Source organism: Octopus bimaculoides, chromosome 4 (genome assembly GCF_001194135.2).
Source record: "Octopus bimaculoides isolate UCB-OBI-ISO-001 chromosome 4, ASM119413v2, whole genome shotgun sequence".
NCBI lineage: Eukaryota > Metazoa > Mollusca > Cephalopoda > Octopoda > Octopodidae > Octopus > Octopus bimaculoides.
Genome location: NC_068984.1, coordinates 18720757 through 18733171, shown reverse-complemented (window position 1 = coordinate 18733171; position 12415 = coordinate 18720757). Strand labels below are relative to the sequence as shown.

Here is a 12415-nt window from a genome sequence, read left to right as displayed (position 1 = left end):
CTCTCTGAAAGTATCTGTCATTACAGTATCAAAATGTGATTGTTTCAGTTAGTGGAATAGTTTCATTTTTAAAGTGAAAGTATTTGATATGAGTGTTTTTGTTTCACTTTTGACACGTAATACTTAAATAGTGGAGGAGATATTATGTTGCCGTGGGCTCGAACTCTGCAAGAAGTTAAAAATTTTTTTGACTAAAACACAACTGGAACCCTAAGTAAGGCATGTGTAAAATTTGAATGAAATTGGTTGCGTAGTTCTCGAGTTTTAGGGATTCACACAGACAGACAGACAGACAGACACACATTCTCATTTTTATATATATAGATATGTATATACACGCACATACATACACATGCATATATGGGTACAGGATGTCACCAACAGTAAACAACATGAAATACGAAAGCAAATGAAAGAAATAAGTGGAAAACAGGACAAGTAACATGACCACAATCCAATGACTAAAACAAGTGAAAAAGTTAAAGATAAAAAAAAAAATAACTCTTAGTAAAGCAGGATTTTTGAGAAATTTGTTAATTACTATTGAATATCTGTTGCTTGTGAAACATTGTGGTAAATATTTTCCTCTTGATCACCTCTCTTACTGAAATTGTATCTTTATTTTCATTCTGAAGGGCAAAGAGAGAAGAATGCAAATTTCATCTGATGGCGGCATTACTTGGAATGAAGCCCAACTTGAAACCATCACGCATGACCGAGTAAGTTTATTTTTACCATAATTAATATCTTAATATCTCCCTTGGTATAACGGTTTACACTTCTTGCCTGCAATGTCTTTTTAATATTCTGGAATTAAAACAAACTTTGTTTTATACCTTATGAGGCATACCCTTTATAAATGCAAGGCTGGCTGCATGGTTAAGAAACTTTCTTCCTAACCATGTTCAGTCCCACTTGGGCAAAAGTCTTCTATTAGTTTCATCTAAACACAAGTTATGTTCAGTGTAAAATAAAATAATTTTCAGATGATGTCATGGAGGCAATGACAAATGCCTGAGACCTTTGGCAATATGCCACGCTTGAAGACCCATCAAGCCAAGTGAAATCGTAGTCATGGCAGATACTGGTGTCATGCAACTGGCACTTGTGCTGATGGCACGTAAAAGCACTCATTACACTCTTGGAGTGCTTGTTATTAGGAAGGGCATAAAACCATAGAAACCATGCCAAATCAGGCTGAAGTCTGGAGCAGGCCCTCAGCTTATCAGCCTTGGTCAAACCGTCCAACCCATGCCAGCGTGGACAACAGACATTAAATGATGATGATGATGTTAAGAATGTAACACTTGAAAATTGTTTGTCCAGTAAGGATAAGAATTACTTCAAATAAAGGCTCTGCTTGGTTGAAGAGACCTCTTAAATGCAAGTGTGCCACAATTCCCCACTTTATTCATCATCATCGTTTAACGTCCGCTTTCCATGCTAGCATGGGTTGGACGATTTGACTGAGGACTAGCAAACCAGATGGCTGCACCACGCTCCAATCTGATCTGGCAGAGTTTCTACATCTGGATGCCCTTCCTAACGCCAACCACTCCGAGATTGTAGTGTGTGCTTTTACATGCCACCGGCTCGAGGGTCAGTCTGGCGGTACTGGCAACAGCCACGCTCAAATGGTGTTTTTACGTGCCACCTGCGCAGGAGTCAGTCCAGCAGCACTAGCAATGACCTCGCTCGAATGTTTTGTTCACATACCACCGGCACAAGTGCCAGTAAGGCAACGCTGGTAACGATCACGCTCAAATGGTCTCTCAGTAAAAACATCTCAGGCTTCATGCCTGTGCAGAAGTAAACCAGTATTATTTTTACTTAAACCAAAATCGACAGTGAAGCAAGAATAGGAGAGCACTTAATGCATGACTCTCGGTATTAAGTTTTGACTCCAAATCTCACGAGAGATGATTTGGCTTGTCTTTTCTCTGGATTTGATAAATCAACTAGATATTGTTTAAATTGTTTTAAATTGGTGATCTTTATCTTAGCTAAGAAAAGGTTCTTGTTAAAAACTATTTTATTTTCTGTATCTTTTCAGTTTTTCTCCATTCTGGATATGTCTGAAGGTTTAATATTTATGCACGTTGATGATCCTGGAGGTAAGCAGCATTTAACTTATTTCTGTGTTTCTTCTTTTTAAGAATAACTATAAAGACTTAAAATAGTTTATTAGAAATTTACCCAGATGCACAACAATTAGAAATACTTGTTCTGATTAATCTACACATAAATGTGTCTTTATTATTAAATTTCTGATAACTTTTTATCACTTCTCACATAGCAAAATACAATCCTTTCATTTTAATGTGTTAATATTGAGATTTTTCAGATAGCTAAATTACATCTCTTAAGAATTACTATAATTGTATAATAGTTTACCTTGAAAATTAAATGTTTCACTGTAAAAGATATATAAGATATAAGATGCTGCTATGGCTGTGTGGTTAAGAAGTTTGCTCCCCAATCATGTGGTTTTGGGTTCAGTCTCATTGCATAACACCTTGGACTTCTACTATAGCCTCAGGCTAACCAAAGCCTTGTCACTGGATTTGGTTGATGCAAACTGAAAGAAGCAAATTGTGTGTGTCTTGACATCATGTGATAGTTGTAAATGAGCATCACATCATAGAAGTGATGTTGTTCATTTCCTATCTTAAATGTCTAGTCATAGGGAAATATTACCTTACCTGGAAACAGATGAGAGTGAGCAATAAGGGGAGCTTCTGGCCATAGAAAATCTGCCTCAACAAATTCCATCTGTCCCATGCAAGCTTTGGAAAATGATATATTAGATGTGTGTATGTATTAGACAAGGAGCACAAAAAGAAAGCACAGGAGAGACAAGTTTTAACAAATGTATCAATTTTTCTTTCTTTTTCTTTTCTTCCTTTTTTTGTCACTTTTGCTATGAATTAAATTAATGAATTCAACGGGATACACCGTCTGCAAGTAGTTGGGTTCAGCATATTATCCTCCATTTTTTAATTGTTACACAAATTTTGGGTAAAACCTCCACTTTTACCCGCTCCCATTGATTGCACCTAGTATAGCACTAGTGTAGCAATAATTGGGTACCCTCCCAGCAGTATACTGGATAGATACTATCCCTTAGTGGGTTGAACCCCCAACCCCTAACTCTCTCACGTTATATATATATATACACATATATATATATATATATATATATATATATATACATGTTTATTTTTATCATCATCAAACAATTTTACATTAAATTGAAAAATTACTCAATACATTTGGTAAAGTATAAATTTATTATTACTTAATAATACTAATCTTGATAGTGACTTTGAAGTTTCGGCCAACTAAGCCATCATCGAACTTATGATAATGAAATATGTATATACATATATACATTTCATTATTTTACATTCACTTTCTCTGCTGGCATGGGTTTGACAGGTTGCCACAGACTCAGTTTTTGCTTGAGTTACTTCCCTCCAAGGCCTGACTACAGGACCATACTGTGCTTTTTTTCATTTTGTACTTTTGCGATCCTTTTTAACAATTCGCATAAGAGTCCGACAGTCCTTATCTGAAAGTTTTGGTTTGCTTCCAGAGTTTTGTTTCGACAAGGAGGTTTATTTCCTCTTTCTCAAAGGCTGTCATTACTTTCAAGACAGTACTTCTTGATACACCAAACATTTCGGCTGTTTTCATTACTCTAGCACCTGCCATATGAGCACCAACAATTTGACCTCTTTGAAAGTCCAATAGATCTGTCATTTTAATTACCTTTTTCTGATGATATCTGGAAAGAAACAGCAATTTTAGCAAAACATATTAAGCAACACTAATAATAAATCAAAAAACATAAAAATAAACAGGCTTTTGACGGTTTTATAGATATTTCAAAATTATGATGCTAGGTTTTTCCATTATTTTGTCCAACCCCTGTATGTGTATAAGTTGCATCCCTAATTTAGTCTTAAATCTTATGCAAAATATTTTCCTTCATAGTTTTACCCCATATATAAGTTACACCCCAGTTTTTTTCCAGTTAAAATCAAATGTAAAATGGCATGACTTACACACAAGTAAATATGTTAAATATTGAAAGAAGGAGTTATAAGGATTGTACAAAAAAAGACATCGATGCAAGGAAATACAAGCCAAAAATAAAAATAGGACAGTAAATTAATAGATTGTTTACAAAAGAATGGTATTTGTCTCAAATAGCATGTCAGTAAAATATTATTCATTGCGTAAAGTAAAAACACCATAATTATGATCATGTGGTGTGTGTGTGTGTAATTAAGATGTACAGACACATAGCTAGTACTAATAACACAATGTAAACAAATGTAGACCATAAACCAACAGAAATAGTTAAGGGATGAGAACAGAAGGTAGTATTAGAGGACATTGAGGTGTGTATTAAGACTATGTGAGGCAGAGATATTTTGATTGAAGACACAGCGTTGCTCCTTGTGCTTGTGGGTTCCATTGGAAACTAAGTGTTGGATTGCAGTTTAGCCCTTTAGCATTCAGAATATCCTGTCAAATGTAATGCTTCTTCATTCACATTCTTTTGGTAGCATGGTTAACCCACAAATAATGAATATTTATCCACTAATGCAGTGTTGAGCACACATTCTCACAGCTCAATATTAAAGTGTGTGTGTCGAAACGCCTGTGTTAGAATGGGGGCAGCTGATGAAGGAGATGTTCTCTATGTGGCCTGTGTGTTTTCTGTACTCGTTTATCATTTTGTCTACGCTTTGTTTGCAATGTCCTGTACCCAGATATACATCTATATATACAGGTAGATGTAAGTATGTACATACATGTACGTATATATGCATATACTCATTCATTATTTGTATTATATATATGTGTGTGTGTGTGGAAAAGATGTTAAATGATGATATATACACTTATACACTAATGTGAATAGACAAAAAACTGTATTCTTTGCTATTGCCAACTTCAACTTTAACGATTATTCTTTCCTTCATGCAGATACTGGTCATGGGACGCTGTATACGTCTGGGCAAGATGGTATCATCTACTCTAAATCTTTGGAACGCCATTTTTATCCGAGTTTATATGAAGTTACTGATTTCTACAAAATAAAATCTATGCTTGGTGTCTACTTTGCCAGCAGAATACAACCAGATATGAGTATTTCAACAGTGATCACCTTTGACCGAGGAGGCATTTGGCAGGAGATTGAACCCCCAGAGGGTGTTCCTTGTGCAGATAAAACGGTAAGAATATTTTCCCTCCCTGAGAGACTGGAAAGTTTCTTTTCGTGTATGCATGGATTTGGATAGTCCTTCAAGTATTCTTTATAATACTAATGATCCAATCTTAATCAATTCCTTTATGCATAGGCACAGGAGTGGCTGTGTGGTAAGTAGTTTGTTTATGAACCACATGGTTTCAGGTTCAGTCCCACTGTGTGGCACCTTGGGCAAGTGTCTTCTACTATAGTCTCGGGCCAACCAAAGCCTTGTGAGTGGATTTGGTAGACAGAAACCGAAAGAAGCCCATTGTATATATGTATATATATAGATATATATATGTATGTGTGTCTGTATTTGTCCCCCCAGCATCGCTTGACAACCGATGCTGGTGTGTTTACGTCCCCGTAACTTAGCAGTTCAGCAAAAGAGACCAATAGAATACTAGGCTTACAAAGAATAGGTCCTGGGGTCGATTTGCTTTACTAAAGGCGGTGCTTCAGCATGGCCACAGTCAAATGACTGAAACAAGTAAAAGAGAGAGTAAAAAAAGTATATAGCAACCTCATTAGAAATGTTTGGCTAATTATCTTCATTGTCATACAGCTTTGTTTGTTTCTTGGATTGATAGCATCTCCTGTAGTCTAGTCCTTTCGCATTCAGATTACTTTGTCAGATGTAATGTTTGACAGAATCGTTAGCATGCTGGATGAAATGCTACATTCTGAGTTCAAACTCCACCGAGATTGACTTTGCTTTTCAACCTTTTAGTGTCAATAAATTAAGTACCAGTGAAACACTGGGGGTCGATGTAATCAATTATTCCCCTCCCCCACAAATCTGAGGCCTTGTGCCTCAAATAAGAAGGATTATTTTAGATTAATGATACATTATCTCATAGCTTTGAGATTTTGACGATGCAATTGTTTATTTTTAGAATGACATTGTAGGGTAGGTGTAAGAGGTCAAAAATGGCCAGTTTGAATGCTAATGAGCTAGGGGATTATTGGTGTCCAGAATTCAAAACCAATGAAATACTAGTCACTTATACCGTGTTTCTATCTTACATCTATAGCTGTACCTTCTATTAACTGTAAATAGTACCTGCTTAATATCAGACAATGCCAATGGGAGTTAAACATCTTTAGTAGAAACTTATTGCAGTACAGTATACTGACTAAACACTTCAGTCACTTACACATTCATCATCATCATCATTGTTTAACGTCCGCTTTCCGTGCTAGCATGGGTTGGACAATTTGACTGAGGACTGGTGAACCAGATGGCTGCACCAGGCTCCAATCTGATCTGGCAGAGTTTCTACAGCTGGATGCCCTTCCTAACGCCGACCACTCCGAGAGTGTAGTCATTGCTTTTACGTGCCACCGGCACGAGGGCCAGTAACACGGTACTGGCAACAGCCACACTCAAAATGGTGTTTTTTACATGCCACCTGCAAAGGAGCCAGTCCAGTGGCACTGGCAATGACCTCGCTCGAATGATTTTCTAACATGCCACCGGCACAAGTACCAGTAAGGCGACACTAGTAACGATCACGCTCAAATGGTGCAATGACTATCATAATTGTTAGCTACATATATTTGTGATCTTAAGAACTAATTGTGTGTACTTAAGGAAAATCTCTAGTCTGATATGAGATAATAAATCTCTAGATGATATGAGGCAATGTGATCTGTTGGTAATTTTAGAATTAACATTCTGAAACACTTTAGCCTATTTGAAACATTGAACTTGTTTAATTAACTTCTATAAGCAGAACTTAATGTGGTTCTCAAGCATAAAAATCTTGGTTTTAGTTCCCCCTGTACTTTTGAGCATATAAGACTGCAAGTTGATACCACTAGTTTCTGTTAACTGCAGTTTTCTCTTCATCCAGCCATGTGATATTAGCCCTTCTCAGGTCAGTCGTGAATGTTCTGTGCCATGCTGTTTTCAGTCTGCTTCTCTTTTTCCCCTCTGGTGCTGTCCATTTGAAAACTTCTTTCGAATGGGTTGTTCTGGTAGCTGGAGTATGTGATCTGCTTGTTTAGTCCTCATTCTGTGATGATTTCACTAAGTGGTTTTGTGTCGGAGCAATACTTAACAGCTTAATGTAGGACACCAAATTGTGACCTAAATTTTTAACTCGATGATCTTGTCTCGAGTAATAAACAGTGTATACACGTAGATATATAATCAAAATAATTTTGGGTAATATTTGACAGATTATACACTAGAGTACTTGTAATGATAATAGAATGAAGAACATAGGTAAAATCATTCATTAATTGTTCATTGTTATTGGTTATGAACCTTAACTGCTTTAAAGTTGTGTTTAAGGAGAAAATACCTGATCTTCTGATAATTTCTGTTCTTACAGAAAAGCTGTCATCTCCATGTCCACAATGTGTTCAGTAAGAAGCAGCATGTTAATGTTGAAGTACCTCTCAGTACTCCAAGTGCTGTTGGTTTAATTTTAGTACACGGTAAGTTATAAATTTCATTTTATAGAATTTTGAAGGTTTCTGTTTGAAAGTTTCAAGCATTTAACCCTTTTGTTACTACATTCCTTTTGAAATGCAATTACATCTTCTGTCTCTATAAATTTTTGAAAATAAAGATGACTCTGTAAAAACAACTTCTTTATTATTCAGCTAGTGTTTGGAATATAAATTAGGATGGAATTTTGATGGAAGATTTTAATTTAGATTACTTTAAAACAGTATTTATTTCTCTAGTTTCAACTCATAGTCGTAGCCGATGTCAGTGCTGTCTGACTGGCACGTAAAAAGCACTGTTTGAATGTTGGACCTCGTGAAGACAGTGACATCAAGCCAAGTGAGATCGTAGTTGTGGCTGATGCCAGTGTCGTGTAACTAGCCTGTTAAAAGCACCCTTCAATCATTGGGCGATATGCTGTGCTCGTGACAACCTGTCAAACCAAGTGAAATTGTAGTCATGACCAATGCCAGTGCCCTCTGACTGGCACCCATGTCGATGGCGTGTAAAGAGCACCATTTGAGCATTGGGCCTCATGGATGCAGTGACAGGGGACCAAGACCTTTGGCAATATACTGTGCTTGTGTAGCCCTGTCAAGCCAAGTGAAACTGTAGTCATGGCCAATGCCAATGTCAGGTCATTGGCAGCACATAAAAAACACCCACTACACTCTTAGAGTGGTTGGCATTAGGAAGGGTATCCAGCCATAGAAACCTTGCCAAATCAGATTGGAACCTGGTGCAGTCCCCTGGTTCACCAGTTTTTGACCAAACTATCCAACCCATGCCAGTATGAAAAGTAGATGTTAAATGTTGATGATGAATTTTTCTGCATTTCATATTATTATGTTTCAGGGCTTTTTAAAAAAATTTTTACTACCTTTTTTTTCTTTCAATCGTAACCATTTCTTTGATTGATCAAAAGCCCTTTTTATTCCACTTATTATTTCTCATTGCTGCAATCATTAATGTTTAAGAAATATTGTGGAAGCAGAATTGACAAACATGATTTCATATGGTTTGACTTGCTCACAAGAGTCGAAATTCTCAGGTTATTTTTATAAGTATGAAAGACAACATATTCTTTCTTTATTCCTTTACTTCTTTCAGTCATTGTCCTGTTGCTATGCTGGGGCACCACCTTGAAGGACTTGGTTGAATAAAAAGACCCTAGAACTTATTCTTTTTAAGCTTAATACATATTCTCTCAACATCTTGAATAAAACCACTGCTATCCCTCCTTAGTTGGGCTGGCCTTTTTCCTATTTTTATCTTGCAAGTTACTTGATGACCTCACTAGTGCTGGTGGCTTGACAAAAGTACCAGTTTCACACTGTAATTGGTGTTAGGAAAGGCATCCAGCTCTAGAAACCATGCCAAGCTGACATTGGAGCTCAGATCCTGTCAAACTGTCCAACCCATACCAGCATGGAAAATGGTTGTTAAATGGTGATGGTTATGATGATTTACAGTTTGATGCCCTTCCTAGCACCAACCACTTCACAATGTGGACTGACCACATTGTATTGTGTCACCAGTACTAGAGTTCACCTCTGGCAGGGACTAAAGCATTCTATATTGTATCAGCTGTTTTCAGAGTTACTGTTCTCCTAGGTGACTTGCTTTCACTGTTGCTTGTGGTATCTACATCACCTAATGATTATTATTGTGTATAGAATCTATGTCATTTATTATGCATCCTAATTCTAATACATTTTGCATTGTTTCCTCTGTTTCATAAAATACCAATCAATTTAAAGAGATAATTTTTAGATATAATAAATTTTACATGCCAAACTTTTTTTTTCCAGGTCATGTAGCAAATACTTTGCAAACCACTGAGCCTGATGTTTTTGTCTCCAGTGATGGTGGTTATAAATGGCATAAAGTAAGTAAGGAGAACATACTTATATTTATTTTGCATTTTTACTTCCAACAGCAATGCGGTGTACTGTGTTAGATTTAAGATAGTTATTATTGTGATAATGAGTTAATTTAGTAATTTTAACACTAGCCGATCAAATTAAGGCTTGATTCATCATCATCATCGTTTAACGTCCGCTTTCCATGCTAGCATGGGTTGGACGATTTGACTGAGGACTGGTGAAACCGGATGGCAACACCAGGCTCCAATCTAATTTGGCAGAGTTTCTACAGCTGGATGCCCTTCCTAACGCCAACCACTCAGAGAGTGTAGTGGGTGCTTTAAAGTATAAATTACAGTTAATGGTCACAATATGTCATCATCATCATTTTTATATCTTCTTTTCCGTGCTTGCATGGGTCAGATGGAGTTTATTGATTTAGATTTTCTATGGATAGATGCCCTTCTTGTTGCCAGCATTCACCTGTTTCCAAGCAAGGTAGCATTTTTACCATAACCAGACATGTTTTCACAGAATACTGGAAATGAACAACAGTGCTTATATGAGAGTGACACTCATCTACAGCTCCTGTCAAAACCATCCAACCCATGCCAGCATAGAAAACGGACAATAAATGATGATTGCAATGATTTTTATGCTTCTCCATTGTTAACGAGCCTTCACTCTTGTCATAGGTGTTCTTCATCTGTAATGTTTGTTTAATTTCAGGCTCTTGATAAAGCTCACCATTATCAAATTGCTGATAGCGGAGGCCTTTTAGTCGCTGTTCCTTCTGAGAAATTTCCAAAGTATATCAGATTCTCGACTGATGAAGGACATTGTTGGCATGACTACAAATTCACTAATGAGAACATCACTTTTACTGGTCTGCTCACAGAACCAGGTTCTCAGTCAATGTCTGTTAGCATCTGGGGATTCCGTCAATCTGATAACAAATGGAAGGTGCATATTATTGACTTCAGAAATGTTATCCATCAAAAATGTGAGTACGGTTTTCAGTCATTGATGTATAGGTGCACTTTGTAGTGTAAGAATGTAGTTGTTTTTGTTTCTTTGTTTCTTTCTTTTTTAAGCTTTCTGTAGTTATTTTTTAGGTCATTAGTGTTTGCATTACTGTATTTTTCCACCATTTTAACATTTGCTTATCCAAAGCATTTAAGTTTCTCCTAAACATCCATGCTTATTTTCAGACTTTTAGTTAGCCATTGATCCATATGTTTTCAGTAATATGAAGCTTTCCTTTCATAAGTCCTGAGTTACTCTAGTGACTAAAAATAATTGGTACCATGTATAAGGTACCTAGGCTGAAAGGTACCTTATGTCAACCTTGGCAGAATTTAAACTCAGAATGTAAAGATAGACTAAATGACACTATGCATTTTGCCCAGCATGCTAACGATTCTGCCAGCTCAACACTTTGTGCTTAATATTGATTTGTCTCTCTGTCAACCTTTTACCAATTTACTAGTGTGCCAGCTGTCACCAGATTTTTTTTTTTTAATGCTATAATTAGTTTTAGAATTGAATTTCCTAATATTGAAAATCCCAGTTATCTGGACATTAATCTCTTAGCTCTGTTCAGGTGGGGCTGTGATTAAACAGTAGGCTCAATTTTGAGGGAGATTGCTATTTCTAGCATATCAGTTGACTACAGATAAACTCCGTCATAGATTATGTAAATGAAATATGGTGAGAGAAGAGAATAAATATTAAAAATCAATTTTTAAAAAGGAATACTTGAATTTGAGGGCAGAAATTATTAAAAACATATTAACTGGAAATAAAAGCTTTTATAGGAAATTAAGGAAATTTTAAATATATGCATAAGCATGGCTGTGTGGTTAAGAAGCTTGCTGGCCAACCATTTGGTCTTTGGTTCAGTCCCACTGCATAGCACTTCTAATGTAGCCCTGGACTGACTAAAGCCTTGTGAGTGGATTTGGTAGATAACAGCTGAAAGAAGTTAATTATATGTAATGTGTATATGTTTTGTGCTTGTGCCTATCCTTGTTAAACACTTGGTGGCTGTAAATGAGAATCATCATCATACAAGTAAAGTGGTTTGTTTCCAGTATTCTGTGAAAAACATTTGAGGGAAAATACTAGCTTGGCTGAAAAGAGCTGAGGGTTGGTAACAAGAAGTGCATCCAGCTGTAGTAAATCTGCCTCAACAAATTTTGTCTGACCCATGCTAGCATGGAAAAGTGGACATTAACTGATGAAATGATGAATGACTGGGGTGACACTTTTTCACCAATTAGTTCGCTCTCCATGCTGTGATACCATCATCATCATTTAATGTCTGTTTCCCATGCTGGCATGGGTTTGGACAGTTGGGTAGCATTGAGCCCAGATTACAGCAGCAGATTACCACCTTTTCCATGTCATGGCTCATTTCCTGCACAGACGGAGATTTCAACAATGTGAATAAGGTTGAAAACGGGTGCAGGGAGTTCTTTTGTCTCTGGACCGGTCAAATGTTATAAGCATGGAATTGAGCTTCTTGCACAACAATGGCGACAGACAACAGAATATGATGGGATATATTTTGATGAATAAAAGCTTTTCATATGTAATTTGTTTGAACTTTTGATTAAAGTTTGAAATACAAAATCTTTTGACTTAACTTGGTGTATGGGTGTGTATGTATATATATATATATATATCCAGCTGTAGAAACTCTGCCAAATTAGACTGGAGCCTGGTGTTGCCATCCGGTTTCACCAGTCCTCAGTCAAATCGTCCAACCCATGCTAGCATGGAAAGCGGACGTTAAACGATGATGATGATATATATATATATATCTAT

The 12415-nt window shown here is 36.6% G+C and overlaps 1 protein-coding gene across 1 annotated transcript in view; it reads left to right on the top strand.

Moving 5' to 3' along the window:
- The window catches only part of LOC106881454 (sortilin), a 53836-nt gene that overhangs the window by 32202 nt on the left and 9219 nt on the right, over positions 1 to 12415 (top strand). Inside the window, exons 9-14 of the mRNA XM_014931842.2 lie at positions 636 to 719; positions 2054 to 2114; positions 4999 to 5246; positions 7603 to 7708; positions 9533 to 9609; positions 10316 to 10589. Of these exons, the coding sequence (XP_014787328.1) occupies positions 636 to 719; positions 2054 to 2114; positions 4999 to 5246; positions 7603 to 7708; positions 9533 to 9609; positions 10316 to 10589 (850 nt within the window). The remainder of the gene's footprint in view (positions 1 to 635; positions 720 to 2053; positions 2115 to 4998; positions 5247 to 7602; positions 7709 to 9532; positions 9610 to 10315; positions 10590 to 12415) is intronic.